The sequence below is a fragment of the Acartia tonsa genome, chromosome 6 (assembly GCF_053477335.1).
Source record: "Acartia tonsa isolate MP-2025a chromosome 6, ASM5347733v1, whole genome shotgun sequence".
NCBI classification, from domain to species: domain Eukaryota; kingdom Metazoa; phylum Arthropoda; class Copepoda; order Calanoida; family Acartiidae; genus Acartia; species Acartia tonsa.
The window spans coordinates 41,959,643-41,977,925 of NC_137265.1; the positions used below are offsets into that span (position 1 = coordinate 41,959,643).

The window sequence follows — 18,283 nt, forward strand, 5'->3', positions numbered from 1 at the left end:
TCTTAATCTTTTTTTTTCTCATTATCTTATTTTTGATGTTATAATATTTACATGTACACTTAATATGCAATAATTTGCAATGATATAAAGGAGGCAATGTGGTAATTTGAAGAAAAAAAACAGCGGTAGATTAATTAAATAAAATAGAACAATTAAATTTAAAGTTCAGAGAGTAAGAAATATACTAAAAAATAATCAAAGAAGGATGTAGAGCCAAAAGCACTAGGTATACATTTTTCCCCCAAGCTTTCCAGTCAAGATTCATTTTTTATATTTTTAGTAACATTATGTGGTATAATTCTACATACAAATGCAGAAAAATGATATAATTTATTAAATAAAACTATTTCCCTCTTTGAATCTATTTTTGGAATAATTTCTACTCCCTGAAAAGGACTCTATCTATCTATCACATTTCATTTCAATTCACTCCAAAATTTGACATAAATAAAATTTTGCTTTGCAATCTGTGGGGTCTAAAATCACAAAATTTTATAATATATTTGATTTAAATGATTTCTGTTAATAAAAAATAAATAGGTATAACATAAACATGAAACAAAAACAAAAAGGAAAATATTTCATGTAACAAAAATATTTTTCGAGATTATGACTTTTTATTCATCTGTGCATCGTTCATTTGTAATATTTTTAATGTTGGTGCTCTAACAGTCAATTAAGAAGCCTAATTTAATCTTATCAACATTGAAAATAACATCTAGACCCAATTATATCATTTCGAACTTTTTTCTTGGTTAGTTTAATTCAAGTGACGTCTATTTAAAAGTTGTGAGATGTAAATTAAAGAACTATGGCTGCACCTACTACGAGTTTGAATATTCTTATCATAATCTTATAAATGATGTTTCCTTTCTTTGTAAACAATCACAAGTTCACGTACTCCAATAGATTGTCCCTAAACAAATATACTGTGTAAGTTTCATGATTAAGGGTCCTTAACAAACCAAGGGAGGGATATGACATTGTAAACTGATACTTTTATGAACTCTTAATGGGTTGGTTCAGATTATCAGAGTACAAATCTCCAACCAAATAATTTTAATCTACAGAAAGGGTAATATTGTTTATCACCATAAAAGAAATACATCAATAATCATCTATTGTCTAATTCCATAGGTAATATCCCTTAGTTTAGTTAGTTGCGAAAACAATCAATGTAAAAATTTAATTATAACACGTAGCTTTCAGATTATTTTTAAACAAGGATGACAACATTTACAAAAGCGAAGCTTGTGTATAAAATTTGATTACCTCGTTTCAGCATCGACGTTTTGAATGATAGCAGTGTAGTTTTCCCCAAGCTGTTGTGACATTTGAGTTATCTAAATATAAAGTAAAATCATTTTTAATTCACTACCTATCTAATAATAATTATTACTTGGATCTTACACCATATTTTTATGTTCACTAACGACATTTCACAACCCCTCCTTTACCCATCATTTTACCTTTCATTTATGTCTATTAATCAATTAATATTATTCTATATTTTTTAGCAAGGGAAGAAAATGACAACGAATTATTCTCCCCTCAACCTACCACCATGGGTACTTGTATGTCAGGCTGAAGTTTGTCTCTTTGTACGTCAGTTTCTATCCTGTCTTTAATCTGTCTATCTTTCTGTCGTCTGTCTGTCTATCTTTCTGTCGTCTGTCTGTCTATTTGTCTATCCGTCTAGTCTGTCCCTATGTAATATATATCTGTTTGTCTGTCTATCTATCCACATTTACCTGCATCTGTACATAATCTTTAAGAACAACAGTGTGCACAGGGTCTAGCATGGCAACTTGTCGCTTCCTAAGCAAAAAGTTAACTTTTACCACGTAGTTTTAATTAACACAACCTATAAAATACTTCTGTTCTTTTACTTAATATCTTAAAAAATATTGCAAATAGCAGATAAGCATAGAAACAACATTTAAAAAATTTCAGCTGTTTCCGAGATTTTAACTGACCTGCTATCATGTTCAGTCTCATAGTCGATATCATCAGTGTCCAAGACGGCGTCTCCCTGTCCCGCCATCAGACTATCAATCATGGTCCCGTTCTCGTCTGGCCGGGTTACATCGTTCAGTGCCTCAGCGACGTTTAATAAGATCATATACACCCTGATAAGATTGTTATACTGAATTGTTTGTATTAATAAATAGATTTAAAATAGGTTAAAAGTTATAATAAAAATAGAAAATGGTAAAGATAAAAAAGATATAGCAAAAAAGACAGCTTTCCGCGGATAGCAAAATTAAATTTATAGATTCATTTTTGTTTTATCGGCCCGCTACGTACGCAATGGCCAAAAAATACCATGACATACAATATACAATAAATAAGATAATATACAACATCTGGACTATGACAAACGGACAGACTAACATTACCTGTCCAGAACCATAGGTGATTCAGTTGTCAACAAGGATGAAAGAGCCAATGCTAAAAGTTTTCTTCTTTCTGGGGCGGTGACACATCCCATCTTATCCAACCATACATCAAGCACCTACAAATAATATTGTTGTATTCGTCGCGTTAAACAAACAATATCAGCTGCGAAGGTGACTATCGCGGCTAACAACACACATAAGAAAATACTTTAAAATTGTACAAATACATCCTCTAACTCCTCCCCCCCCCCCCCCTTTACATCCTTTCGTTGTACTCGTCCAATAAAGGTTATCAATAAGTGTTACAAAAACAAAACAAAAAACTTCACCTTGACGGCAACGTCATTATGATTAGATTTCTCCGCGGCAGCCAAAGCTAAGCAGAGCTGTGAAAACAGCTGATGCGATACCAAAGTCAATCTAAACCAAACACTATCAATAAACGTCACAGAAATTAAAAGATTATATTAGCAGTGAAATAAAACTGTTTAAATGGATGGTTCCATGTTTTTAATCTTTTGTATTTTAAATCAAAATCGGCTAATATATATTAAATATACACAGTCAAATGCCCCCCCCCCCCCACACCATTACTGATACTATAAAAAAGCATAAAAATATAGAAAAAACTTGGACTATACCTGGAGAGGATGGAAAGATGGAGGGACATTAAAGCAGGATAATCAGTTCCTGTATGGACTATACCTGGAGAGGATGGAAAGATAGAGAGACATGATAGCAGGATAATCAGTTCCTGTATGGACTATACCTGGAGAGGATGGAAAGATGGAGAGACATGATAGCAGGATAATTAGTTCCTGTATGGACTATACCTGGAGAGGATGGAAAGATGGAGAGACATGATAGCAGGATAATCAGTTCCTGTATGGACTATACCTGGAGAGGATGGAAAGATGGAGAGACATGATAGCAGGATAATCAGTTCCTGTATGGACTATACCTGGAGAGGATGGAAAGATGGAGGGACATGATAGCAGGATAATCAGTTCCTGTGTGGACTGCATCAAGAACCGTCAACAGCAGTGGCTCTAAAACCTAAAAATAACAGCAAATAAAAACCCTTTCAAGTGGTTTAGCATGGAAAAAAACGAGTTGAAACTAAAATCTCTGGAACCTACTTTTAATTGTTAGACTTTTATATAGAAGTTCTATTTCAGCAGTATGTATTCAAAAAGTAGTTGTCATTTAAGGGTAATTCTCTCTATCTTTACAATATATAAAATTGCAATAGGAACCAAAGGGGTAAGGGAGTGATAAGATAACCCCTTGCAGCGAAAGTACAGCAATTTCAATTCATGTGGTTCTCCCTCAGTTTTAGAGATATTAGAGGTTTCACTGTTGGAAGTGGATGTATATACGCTATGGTATCATGTTACCTGGGGGGTGTTAGGTGGTCCCGCTTTAATCCAAGTTTCTGTTAATCTCAGCATCATCAATCTTCCTTCGTCCTGATGATATTAAGAAGATATTTTAAGTATAATGGATGTAGAATATGTGGATATTAGGACAGGGGAAAAATTGTCGTCAACTTAGGTTGCTCTTTCCCCTGTCATTTATTGGTCAATTCATTTATCCAGTAGGATGGTAGGGAATGGGGTAAAAGAGGTTAAGAGATGTGATCGTTATTTTAGCACACTGACTGTAACACTTTATTAGAGAACAATAAAATTTGATGTAAGATCCAAGTAATAATAAATCGATTTTAAGTATATATCACAAAGAAAATACCTAGGTAGGTATTATTTATAAGATAATAATATTTTCAAGAAAAGAAATCTACTAAGAAGAACATACAAGAAAACAATTTCTTGCATACAAAAGATGTATACTAAATATGTAACTAAAAGCTTACCATTAAATCCGGATACATAGTATTTGCCACTGAAACAACGGCCGGGCCAATTGTGTCTGTCACGTGTCCAGGGCATAGCAACACATACGCCTAAATATTATTCAATATTATTTAAAGTTTTGTTTTCTGATTCTTAGACAGGGATGGGACATTGGACTGTAATTTCATTGGTTGGTTTCATTTTTTTAAACCGATAATTCTAAACTACATCAAGAGATTTTTTGTTAATTAATAGTCATTGGGAATGTGTATAGGTATCAAAATCATTGTCTTAAAGTATTAAAAAAAAAGAATTTTAATTGGTACCTAGAGGAAGGCATTATAAAAAAAATATGCAACCTGAATAATGTAAACAATTGTTCTGAGATTTTCAGTGCCACTCTCAAGTAGGTGGGGCAGGCGTGGGAGGAGGTTGATAAGAACATCACTGGGCTTTGCAGTATTATGCAATATAGTCAACCATAACTCTAGACCATCCTATGAAATTATTGTGGTTTATGTTTGTAATAACATAAGTTTTTACAAATCTACCTATCCAACAATTACTTAAATATAAGATGCTAATGCCATACTTACAATCAAAGAATTGATTATATTAATTCTTTGCTTAAAATAACACTATTCCATTATCAAAGGATTTATTGATCCAAAAACCAATCGAATTGGATAAACATATTAAAAAAATTGTTTTTAAAAGGCCAAAAATAATAATGTTCAAAATGGACATACAGAATCAACACGCTAAGTTTGAGATCGATAATGCAATTTTAATATTCCTAATAGAATATAACTATCTAAAGACCAACGAACAGAACAACAGCAATTAAATATAAGAGGAGCTTCGCTATTAAAACAATAAGACCTACCTCAAGTAAATAAATATGTGAGTCCTGATTTAAATCAGTGGATAGCTCTAGAACTGGACCCAGAAATGGTAACAGGCCCTCACTTACTGTTCCAAGACCTAGAGTAAACAAGAATGATAAATTTCATAGGTAGCTAAAAAGTCCTTAATGTATAAAAGCAGGATATTTATGAGTGTCTGTCTGTATGTTTGTTCTTCAACTAGTATCCACTGGACCGATATTGCATTAATTTTCAGAAAGTCTTTTATAAATAAAAACTGAAATTAAGGCTTACCTTGTACAATAAAAACAAGAGTGGTAAGAATAGCACAGCGCAACATGTCATGTTTTGAAGATTCCTCCCATAAAGTTGGTAGATAGTGCAACAAGGCAGAACAAACTAAAAAGAACATGCTTTAAGTAGCTCAGCTATAAAATATAACTTAAGTGTCTGTCTGTTCATAGCAATGACAAAGGGATGAAAATAAGGAATGACATCTTTTACATGTCAAAGTGAAGTAACATTTAATTTAACTTTTAATAGTTATTTATCGCATCGTATTAAAGACAGCTTTCCGCTAATATTAAAATGAAAAATGATAAGATTAAACTAAGTTTTGATTGCCCCAAGAGGTTGGAGGCCCCTGCTATCAAAGCTTATATTAATACTTTCATTTTCGTACTCGTGGAAAATTGTCTTTAACACGATGATATACATGATTTTCATAATGGTTGAAATCCATTTCTAATCCAGCGAATATTGATCGTTTTCGAAGCCATACTGGAAAAAATTATTGTACAAAATAATATTTGTTTTTATTCAAGAAATAAAATCAAACCTGGTCTAATGGCCACACCGACTCGTTCAATAAAATAACTGAGCACGTTTAATACATTCAGCTTTGTATCACATTCGTTCACTTCCTACAGTTTTAAATGTATCATTTTATATTTGCTAAGTTAGATTCCATAGGTAGGTAAATTGAATTTCAGCTACTTAAGAAGTTAATTTAGTTTGTGAAGGAAGGGTTAGAGCAGGGAGGGAGGGTAAATTAGACTGTTAATTAAACTGGCACCCAAAATTTCATAACCACATTATCTTATTGATTTTCTCAAATCTTTGTGTACTTTAATTGAATTTTAATTAATTTGTTCCAAACTAAAAGTGTTCAAACTTTAAAACTTTTCAACTGACTAATGATTTTAATTTACAACGGGGGTAACTGCACTGGGTACTAGGGTAGGTATCGACTTATCCTTTAAGAACCCTGGCAAATGTAAATAAATTCCTTAAGAATATCGAATAGGAGTGAGAAAACTTGGTGTAGGTATGGCTCCAGCTCCTCAACAGAAAACTCAAAATCGTCGATCACAACTTTTAAGGATTTGGCTGCGGCTAACCTGCAATTATAGGTTAATTTAAGGATCTGACTTGGCAAACTAATTGGGGACTTTTGAACATTATTGACTATGTTTTCCTCAAGAAATCTCTTTCCAAAATTATCCTTGTGGAAGTAAGAGCATTTTATTAAACTTTCTATCAATTTAAAGAAATTATCATTATTTATATCAAAAACCTACTTAGGTAGTTTATACCTATACCGGTTAATAGTGGAAAAGTTTGAATAAAACATAAGTTTCCTTTGATTAAAGATTTTAGGTACTAAATTTAAGTTGAATAAACATTTTATTTCATACAAGATTGAAAAAAAAACAAGACATTGTATAAGTAACTACCTACCTAACAACTAAATCCTCCTCAGGTGTAAGCAAGGGTAAGAGAAGCTGATACAGTGTAGGTCTTAGCCCAGGTGACAGCTTCACACCAGACCATTGACCCAGCAGCCAACATACGCGACGACGAATGATCCTGTAGTTTGATCCCTGAAATTAAGAATATTTTAAATCTCTTATGACTACCAAAACACCTTTTCATTAGGTTCTATTTTTAACGCATTAAGATGTTTTTTTTTGTTTTTTGATTAAATTAAGCAACACAAAGTTTACCATGAAAAGTTACATAGCTCAAACAATAACCGAAGCTCATCTTACTCAATCTATTAAGGGGTGTATCTTATAAATCTTCTCTACCCCTTGGGTGGGTAAAATGAAATGTAATTAATATTATATTTTCGTAATTTTATCCTATTAATTTGAAGAAAAAATGTAGAGCAGGAAAAGAAAAGAAATATAAACCCGGCCCTGAATCTATAATCTACATCTATCCCGTAGATATATAATTTAGGTCTATACTAAAGGTGTGATTTGGAAGGAAGATAACTTATAAGTCTATTGTCCTATCATTGTATCCCCTGAAATTTGAATATTACCTTAATATTTAGCTCCTGTCCGAGACTAGAGGTAAGCCAAGAGTCAAAATCCACCTCGTCGTAAAGATCGAAAGCTGCATGACCTTAAAAGTAAAAACACAGCATTAGGAACAGGTATATTTCAACTTTTCAAGGCTTTTAAATAATAAAAAACGCAAATCTGATTAAAATGGCCAAAATACGCAAAATATAATAAAAACAGACCCACTCCCTTCCATTACTTTGGCAGGTAGAACTCCAATTAATGGAATTAGAACGAATGAAAATGTGAAAATTGAAGAAAATAAACTAAGATATGCTAATTTCAACATGTTTTACTAACAAACCATCAGGAGACCATTGTTTAAGAGGTCCTTGGAGACAACTTTTATCCAGTAAAGCTGTGTTTTTTTTTACCTACAGCTGCATAGATGGCATCTTTCTGAAGTATGGCAGGCAGGTTGTCAGGAGACACAGGAGCTGCGCTGTTTTGCACCATAGACACCAACAAGGGGGCCAATATTTCTCTGTAACAAGGATTATAATTTTAACTTTACACCGGTGTCCTGGATAGGAAACAGGTTTTTTTTGACATACGTCTCACAAGACCTACGTAGTCATGACCGGGAGACAATGACGGTTCAGTACATGACTTTCGTTAAATCACAGCTGATCATTTTTGTGGCTTTTTTTGAAAATTACTTTTATAGGCCAATTTTTCATAGTTTTTCCTTCAAAAATCACAATTTTCTCACATTTGCAGCTTAGTTAACTTAAATTTACGCAAGAAAAGTATAATAAATACAGCTGAACTAAAAAACTGTGTTATCATTAATAACAAAATCTTTAAGAATCTTGAATAATCTAAGATTTGTAGTCTAGAAATGAAATAAGAGTTATTTGAAGTAAATATTTGAATTGATGTCTAAACAACTCTTGTAATTATCTTTTTAAAAAATATTTCATGTCCCTGTTGCATGCCTCATGACATATTATATTTTTAAAACAAGTTTTCTTGAAATATTAACAAGTTATCCTGCTCAATATTGGTTCCTGGCTGATTTGATGTCTCAACATCAAAACAATATCTGCTTGGAGTATAACATATATATCCACAACCACAGTTGCCATGTTTAAAGTTCTATATTACCATATATATCAGGCTACAATTGAATATACAACCAGTACTTGGTTCAAAAGAGCTTAGTAGAAGGTTAATATTTTTAACAAGTGGGATTATCACTTGTAAGTGTTTGGCATGAACTTGGAATCCGTGTAAAGACCAGTCTATAGCTGATCTTGATTGAGTCTCTGCCTTTTGTACACACTGCCTGTCTTTACTACTGATTAAATGTCATAGTGAGAACCATGGAAGGTTTTACATAGGTGAACCTACAGAATGATTATAGATACATATTGGATTCTAAGCTGGATGAATAATTTGGAAGATAGTGTATTCAAGATAGTGTAAGAGCAGCTAACTGACAGGAAAGCACTTGGCTCATAGCTTGAAGAAAATAATAGTAGATTATTACTAGAGTGAATGTGAATGCTGGTTACATGATCATAACTGGATTTTATTCAAGTGTGATTTCCAATGGCGACTTTAAAATCCACTTTAAAAATAAACACAGACAAGTTCTTTGTCCTAAGTAGATCAATACTACCCTTCCTAAAAGCTACCAGTAGTAAAGGGACCTAGGAAGGTGTTGAACAGGAAGACCAAAATGTAGGATTAGCAAAGCAAAAATAACGGGCAGTTTGTCTATCAAGTGGTGTTAAATTTGGTATCATAGACCCACCTGACTTTCAATCAGCAGAGTAGGTAGAAACCATGGTGAATTTCTGAGTAATAGAGAATGAGAGGATATGAGCTCTTAGCTGAAGTAACTAAGGCAAGGGAGCCTTAAAGACCATGTAGCTAGATGCATGGCAGTCTTGGCTTTCATTCACGGTAGTTGGTTTATAGGAAACCAAAGGAAGTAAAAAGTAAGAATACTTGAAAATTTATTCTGAATCTTGAGGTTATCCCTTTATATGGCAAAAGTCAAGTTCAATAGCAAACAAGTGCCATAAAGAAAGAGTCAAAAGTGTGTGAAATTGTTGATTAACAAACAAGGTCAGAATTCTTAACTGACTTCCATCAAGATTTATAGGCTGGGTGAAACATGTCAGCTGGCTAGAATAGAGGTCTGGCTATACCAGGGTGGAGAGAGGTACCCTGTTTAATGGAAAGTATTATGAGGCATACTTGTTAAAGTTGAAGGACAGGGATGGTAACTTTAACGTCTTTAAACAAGAAGTTTAACATGTGGATTGATAGGAGATAATGTTTTAGTGAAAGAAATTTGAGGGCAATAACTTTATGTTGTGGAGTCAAATCATGTTAAAGCCAGGTGAAAGCCTATGGAGGCTAGAAGCAGTTCTGACGTGCAAATTTATTGTTGAACATTAATTCAAAATAATTAACTCTTACTCAATTTCTAGACTACAAATCTTATTCCATTGATTCTGAAAGATCTTGTTATAGGCACAATCTTCAGTACAGCTGTTACTTATTATACTTTTCTTGCGTAAATTTAGGCTAACTAAGCAGCAAATGTGAGAAAATTGAGATTTTTTTGGGAAAAACTATGAAATTTTGGATAAAAAAGTAATTTTCAAAAAAATCCACAAAAATGATCAGCTGTGATTTAACGAAAGTCATGTACTGAACCGTCATTGTCTCCCGGTCATGACTACATAGGTCTTGTGAGACGTATGTTAAAAAAAACCTGTTTTCTATCCAGGACACCGGTGTTTAGCGCAGCCAAACAGTGAAAGTTGAAGGAAGGGTTTATAGAAATTAGACTCCCTTTTAGAGTAGTAAGATAGCGAACTTCATAGAGATAATTTAAAAAATCTTTAACCTAAACAGCGTAACTTTAACAAATGAAATTTTATACTCTAACAAGAAAAACCTCTTTTAACGCCAAGGCATTACCTGTATTCATGGAAGACTGTAACAAACACTGCCTCACAACAAGGTCTCCAACAATATCGCCAACTATAAATACAATATTTCACAAAATTTCCAGGATTTTGTTTTTTTTAATTTAGAAGATTTTTCTCAAAAATTTCTAAGATTCATCTCTATTCTTTCCTTTTTAAACCAGAATGCTTTAATTTCGTTGGGTTAAATGTAAGTAACCCCCACAGGGTTAACGCCTACCTGTCACCAGTTTCTTCAAAGGCAAACCCCTCAGGGTCCTCGTCCCAGAGTTCTAAGTCCTCGCTGGTCATCAGTAGAAAATCCGTTATCAACCTAAACATTTTTCATTTTTTTTGTTTATGTAGAAAAAGTTGTGAGGCAAAAACTAACACCAGTACAATGCTTCCCTGTAAAAAAAAACGTATGTTGAATATAAGTAAATTAAGAGATATTTAGAAATTAACTCATGAAGATATGGAAAATGATAAAACAATGGACAATTAATTGATTTATACCCAAACGATGATTACCCTTTCTTTAGATTAAAATTATTGGTTGAAAAGTTTTGACACTTTTGAACCCTACCACGAATAAGGTGATAGTAAAATTTTGGGTACCTGTGTAATTTTATATTCCAATGCCCCCTCCCTACCTGTCTGAATAACAAATAAAAGAAACATTGTACCTTCTGCAAATTTCTGAAACAGTTTCAGCTTGGAAAAATTGTGCTTTAATTTTGAAGGCGGTCAGGGTCGCTTCGTCTCCAAGATCCTCCAGATTTTTAGGAGGTTTATACTCGTGGCATACAAGAATACCCTAAAATTTAATATTGTACAATTAATATTACTTATGCTGTAAAAGTTATCAACAATGTGAAATCATAATACTAAAAGAAAAATATAAAGGCTTAATATAATAATGTTTCTTAAGAAAAATTACCTACCTATCAGTTTCTGTAAATTCATTCACTCTTAAGTTTGTCGGTCTACCAGTTCAATGTTAAGTTGTTTAGAAATAAAGCCTATCTGCATTTAGGGTAAGTCCGAACGTCAATAATCATATATAATATTCCTATCAATTTAAAACTTTGCATGAAGATTTTTGTAATAATAGGTAATAACAAATGTTTTCAATGTTTTTTCTCAAACTTTCAACAGGAACATCCGCTAACAAACCTTCTATGAAAAAAGCAGAACTTAAATACAGACGAACATACTATAGTTAAAGAATAGCTACGCTGATAGAAAGAAATAATCACCTTAAGTAAATTAAAGCAGAAAATGATAAATCTTTGGAAAAGAAGTCCCTTGCCTTCATCAGTAAAACACAGGGAACATATAAATGTAAGAGCGGGTCTGAAATAAAGAATTCATTACCAGAACAGAGTTAGGTACAGAGATTCAGGTGAAATATCATATAAATTAACAAGGAGGACAACATCCATTAGTAGCAAAGCACAAACGGACAAAATAAATGTTTATTTGTCATAAAAAATGAGAGGAAAACAAACATAACTAGTTATAGAAGTGTTGAAAAAATAAGGAAAACTGTAATATTATTTCTCATATAGCGTTTTAGACTGTCTAACGGACGAACATACAACGTGAGAAGCTTAGCTACCAAATGTTAGGTAAATTATGTAAAAATAAAGTGCATCAATAACAAACCATTCACATTTTTGATGAAATATAGGACAGTAAAGCCTGTTATTATTTATTGTCGTCCAGATTGTATCACTAAATCAATGTCACATTAAAGCTTAATGGCGCATTCGTTTGTTGTTAAGGACAGACAAACCTTAGTTATTGAGAAGCTCAATAACTATGAATAATCGTATTTCTAATTACCTTATATGATTAACAAAAGAATACGGATGTGTTTCTAAAAAGTCTGCCCATATTTTAAGGTGTAACACAATATATTTATCAAACAAATCTCGCAAATGTGGACCAACGCTTTTTCTGGCCTAAAATGATAATAACAATGTTAACAAGAAAAACTACGTATGAACTGGGTAGCATTATTTTCAAAACTTTTAAAAACTGTCATGAATCAAAGAGAAACAAAGCTAAATATTGTGTCTTTAAGTTAAAAATAACTTTAAGTAGAAATTAGCATCTAGAGTGCAAGTTTAAAGGGAACGAGGAATCATTGGACTGTAAATTATACTAGTACCCAAAGTTTTACATCAGCTTGTAAACTTTAGCATCTATTATCAATCTTAATTGTTTGGTTCAAAGTAGCAATGATCAAATTTTTCAACCAATACTTTAATCTAAATAAGGTTTAATTTTCTCATTAAGGATGTACATCATTGTCTTATCCCTTAACATTCTTGGTAAGTTACTAAGATTACTATTTCACATTCACTACTAATCGACCTAAATGTAAGACTTTTATATTAGTTAAACTTAATATATAAAATCAACCTCTCGTTTCACACAATTTAAACATCAAAAATCTAAGATTCAATCCACTTATGCCTGCCTGAATGCAACGATATCATTATTTAAATCTTTACCTGAAGTAAAGTTCTGGTTTCTTCGAAAGATTTCTCAATGAAAAGCATAGTTTCATTATGTTCATGTGGACGTTTTAATCCATGGATGATGAGCTTCCGCAAAATTTTTAATGACAGCATAGATTTGTTTAATGAAAGAAGGGAAGAAGAGGTTTCCTAAAAAGACAGATATTTTAAATATTTTATCAAGGACTAGTGGCTGCACCCCTAGCATCTAGGGGCTCTGTAATTAAAAGAATTAAAGAGGGTAAACAAAGAGGATTGCATGTGCATTTTTTCATTTGATTGAATTAAAATACCTCAATGAAAGGCTTTAATGCAACAGTTTAGTACAAATTTTTAAAATATAAAATATCTGTTTATGCCTGTTGTCCGCTGCCATTATTGGTGAGAATATCTGCTGCCAGGTCAGCCAGCAGGAGCTGGTGGTTCCCATGCCATAGATTTAACATGTAACCTTTGGTTCAAAATTCATTCTTTTCAAAGCAGTTTCTTTCATTACTTATGTGGATCAGGTTTTAGGATAATAACCAGGATGATAAGGTCTATAATTAGCAAGACACAAAAAGGAAGGGAGAATGAGACAGACTAACAAACAAAGCAACTTGTATCCTGGATGGTCTTTGGTAAGGGGTATAGTATCTTCACAAATAAAATTACATTTCCTCCATAACATTACGGACAGACAGCCAATTCGAATTATAGAGTTACTAATCAGGAATAAATGTTAAGATTTGAGTACCAGGAGCAAATTAAAAGTAACTTTTTGTTTGTAAATACGTTGGTATAAATATTACAATTGCAGGGCGACCACTCCAAAACCAAAAAAATATAGTATTTTTATAGTATATTTTTTTTTATTCATATAGTATATATGTATATTTTTTTTTACTCATATAGTATGATATAGTATCGTACTTTGAATTATTTAGTAATACATAGTATATACATCATCAATAATAACTCAAAGCAAAGTTGTTATCAAAGCAATTTAACATATAAGGGGGGGGGGGGGGAAGAGTTTTGCCACTTTCGCTTACTCTGTGATTATTAGGCTAGGTATTAATGTGAGACTATAGGTTATATGGGATAAAAGTTTACTTTTGGGTAGTATTTCACGTATATTTAATCATTTTTGGATAGGTCTCCAGGTTCAGGTGCTGCAGGCTAGCTGGAAGGTGGTTTCTAGACAAGTAAAAAAAAATTCAAATTTCTGTTTGAAGAGTTAGAGATCTACTTATTTAACAGAATATGCATCTTTTTGGATGTTATTAACATATCTGAAGAAAAAATTTAAATAGGCCTCCAAGTTCTGGTCTTGAAGGCCTCCAGGTCCACTCTGGACAGGTTATAAATAATTTTTTTATTTAAAGAGTAAGAGGTCAACTTATAAAGCAGAATATGCATCTTTTTGGATGTTATTACCATTAATGAAGAAAAATCAAAATCGACATTCAAGTTCTGGTCCTGCAGGCCTCCAGGTCCACTCTGGACAGGTAAAATTCAAATTTTTTGTTTCAAGAGTTAGCGGTCAACTTTTTAAACAAATTATGCATCTTTTTGGGTATTTTTTTTTTACATATTTGAAGAAAAAATGACATTTAGCCTACAGGTTCATGTGCTGCAGACCCTCAGGTGGACTCTGTACAGGTAAAAATCAAACTTCTTAATTGAGCAGTTAATGGTTTATTTGTTAAAAAAAATGAGCATACATTTGGATGTTATTTATATATTTGAAGGAAAAAAATTGGCCTCCAACAGAGGCGTCCAAGCTTAATTTTTTTTTTTTTGGGGGGGGGGGTAATTTAATAATGTAAATAAGTACCTATCTAATAATAAAGTACTAAAAACAATTTCATTCCTATACATGAAAACAAAATAATCAACCCACAAGCGTTGCTAACTGATGAACCAATATGATTCTCCTTTAAAGTGTAGCTTCAAATATGTCCTGGTAAGGTTTTTTAACTAGTTTTGAAGAGGGTATTTGATATTTTGATAATTATTGAAATGTTTGATTGATCTATTTTATGGAAGGTAGACAATCAATTTTGATTTAAACATTTTTTTCTTAATAATTGGGAAAATGTTACTTCTTTGAAAAGACATTGATAGGACACACCCAGTGCATTGTTTAATTAAAGGGCCATTGCAAACTATAACTCGTGTTTTTATCATGATAAAGAACTGTTTTTATCTGGTGGAACTATTTAGTCTTTTGATTTTGGGCAGTGGAAAAATTTTTTGAAAGTGAAGTAAAAAGCGCGCGAAGCGCGCCAGAATTTTTTAGGGATTATTCATTCTGGGTAATTTTTAAATGTGGGGGAATAAAATGGAAAAAATTTTGGGGGTGCCAGCACCCCCAAATTCGTTTGGGGGGTGGGGGGTAATCACCACTTTATTCCCCCACCTTGGACGTTCTTGCCCTCCAGGTAGACTCTGGACAGGTATAAAATCAAAATTTTTTATTTAAGAAGTTAAAGGTAAGTTTATTAAACAACATAGGCTTAGTTTTAGATGTTATTTATGTATTTAAAGAAAAAATGACAATTGAGCTCCAGGTTAAGGTGCTGCAGGCCTCCAGGTGGACTCTGGTAAGGTAAAAATCAAAATATCTTTTAAACATCTTTTTAGATGTTATTTACAATTTTACACATCTGAAGAAAAAATACAATTGCTCTCCAGGTTCAGGTGCTGCAGGCCTCCATGTGGACTCTGTCCAGAGAAGACTTGGAGACCTACAGGACCTAAACTTGATGGCCGATTTTAATTTGTCCTTCAGATATTTTAATATCATCTTAATAGATGCATATTCTGAACTCTAACTATTCAAATAAGAAATTTTAATCTTTTACCTGTAGATCTTTATGTATTTTTATCCTATCACAGTTAACTTTTGATAGGTTATTGAAGGTTAGGATAGGTAAGATAAAGGTTAATGATTGCCCCGCAGGGGCTAGAAATAGGAGAAAACCTACAGTGAAAATATAAGACAAAACGCACCTTAAGAGGCGCTGTCACAAAACTGACAATATTCGTTTTTTGTTATATAAAAGTAATATCATATAGTATATATAGTAAATTTTGGTCAAAAAAAGGTGATATTATATAGTATATATAGTAAATTTTTGTCATATAGTATGATATAGTATCCACATTCATCCTATATAGTATAAATAGTATATATAGTATGCAGTGGTCGCCCTGCAATTGTGAATTACAGAAAGTTTTAAATAAACTTATATAACACAAGACTAGGTATCAAAAATGAATTCCTATAATATTTGAGCTAAGATCATGAAAAGCTCTTCTGTCAGGCGCCAACCGTTTGCTTGCTAGAGCCTATAAATAAATGTATTATACTATTAAGGGTAAATAAAGTTTAAATATAAGTTTTTGATAATAAGACGTATTTAAATAGGTATATTTTTAAAATTTAAAAACTATCTTGTTAATATAACGAATTTTTTAAAATTACACTAATGGTTCCTTTGAAAAATAGTTTTATATTCTTTATTTTAACAAAGTGTAGACCTACTTTAATTGTGTGATGTAGGTATAAAAGGCCGCGGTGTTTAATAATCTCATTATCTGACTTGACAGCCTCGCTAAGGGCAGGTAGAAGTTCCGGCCACTCACGAGGAACATCCATCCTGAATTTAGTAGCCTTTGATTATTTATTATTGTGGGAAAGTGGTGGAAGTATTTTATTGCACGACTTTTTTCTGAATGAAACAATAAACCATGTACAAAACAAATTATCGTCTTACAAAAACTCGAACCTTTTAATTACCTATCCTTAACTAATCAACAAGTCATAATTCTACATATTAATGAGTTTTGTAAAATTCTATCTCGACAAATTGGTAGGTACCTTTTAACGTCTTTTAATCTATACCGGCCTATAAATATTTGACATAAAATGAATGGTTGTTAATTTACCTAGCAGCTTTAGCAATGGACACGGCCACTTGAACAGCAATTTTATTCTCGGGTTCCTCCAAGGTTCGGATAAGTGTTGCTCGAATTGACACTTTTTCGTCATCTCGTATCGAGTTGGGCGCGTTTTTTCGCCAATACCTAATAATTGGACACACTATAAATAAGTACCTAAAGGGTTTTCATTCCTATCCATTTATTGATAATAAACCATAATGTGTTAATTCTATCTGAAAAATCTTCAAAAACCTAGCAGTTTATGGAAAGTTTATATGAATTTTTAGCTTTCTAAGGTCAATGGCACAACTTAAAGTATAGGTAAGTGGTTACTAGCGCTGTTACTATTTAACTTTGTCCGTTCCTATGTCTCTCTAATGAAGATATCTAAAAATTGCTAACTTCCTTATTTATTGGAGAATTATAAACGTTCTTCGCTTGTTAGTTCTGAGCTAGATATTGCGTTACTTGAATTACTTTGCATTATCTGTCACACAAATATGACAACACACACATCAGAAGATTGTAACTAAAAGACTCATCAATACGAAAGATTTGCAGAGTTTAACTACAATACTAAAACTTACCTATCCACTCCATTCTTAAAGTATACAATTGACTGCCAACGAATTCCAACATCGACGCTGTAATCTGTCAAAGCGTTGACTAGAATTGTATAAAATCCAGGCTCAGTCTAGAAGTAAAATTATGTACATGAAAACCATACAAAATCATATAAAGTAATAGAAAACGGAAATAATAAGAGAATTAATTAAGTGAAAAGCACAAAAATGAAATTTCCTTAAACTTACAAAAAAGGTCCAATGCGTTTGATTGCTAGGTACCTTCAAAAAGAGTTCTAAAAGAGAATTTTGTCACAAACAACAACAAAAATAGATTTAAGTGTTTAATAATTATCTTACCTCCCATTCCTTCAACTGGTCAACAGCAGCCTTAATCCTGAGAGGATCCTGACTGCTGGCGTCCCGTAGGCTTGCCAGCACGAGTTCACAAGACATCCTAGTTAAAAAAAACATACCTAGTAAAAAAATTTCCAATACTTTATGATTTATTCAATTATAATGAGGAAAAGATAGGTATACTTAATTAAAATTTGAAACGTTTAATTTAAAGAAACGCGAAATACATACCTTAAATTTATTAAATCTTTATGTTTCAAATCATCTGAATTTGTTTTATATTCTGAAACATTTTCACTAAATTAATCTCACCAAAATTTTCACTTGATAGGTATTTCATCATATTTAACCAAATTATTTAAAATCACTAAAAAGCCACTTTAATATTTTCAGTTATTAAAAAAGCTTTTCTACAATTAATAAGGGTCGCTCGATCGTTATTTTAGGCATGTTAGAATTGACCTTTTGATTTTAAACTTGACATGGCCGGATGATTTCTATATCAGTTA

At 32.4% G+C, this 18,283-nt stretch overlaps 1 protein-coding gene across 1 annotated transcript; it reads right to left on the reverse strand.

Annotated features, from left to right (window-relative positions):
* Positions 1–47: 47 nt before the first annotated feature.
* On the reverse strand, positions 48–18,053 carry Impbeta11 (importin beta11). Its single transcript, XM_080164908.1, has 30 exons — positions 18,006–18,053; positions 17,778–17,874; positions 17,442–17,548; positions 16,861–16,998; positions 16,457–16,571; positions 16,193–16,260; positions 13,284–13,374; positions 12,919–13,074; positions 12,245–12,363; positions 11,656–11,752; positions 11,083–11,213; positions 10,638–10,730; positions 10,410–10,472; positions 7,844–7,953; positions 7,448–7,530; positions 6,859–7,001; positions 6,404–6,518; positions 5,957–6,038; positions 5,413–5,517; positions 5,139–5,236; positions 4,612–4,749; positions 4,273–4,362; positions 3,797–3,868; positions 3,361–3,455; positions 2,729–2,819; positions 2,400–2,515; positions 1,977–2,129; positions 1,752–1,818; positions 1,273–1,343; positions 48–916 (listed from the first exon to the last, which is right to left on the reverse strand). The coding sequence occupies exons 2-30, from the start codon at positions 17,871–17,873 to the stop codon at positions 886–888; spliced, it is 2,934 nt and encodes a 977-aa protein (XP_080021034.1). The 5' UTR covers position 17,874; positions 18,006–18,053; the 3' UTR covers positions 48–885.
* Positions 18,054–18,283: the final 230 nt, after the last annotated feature.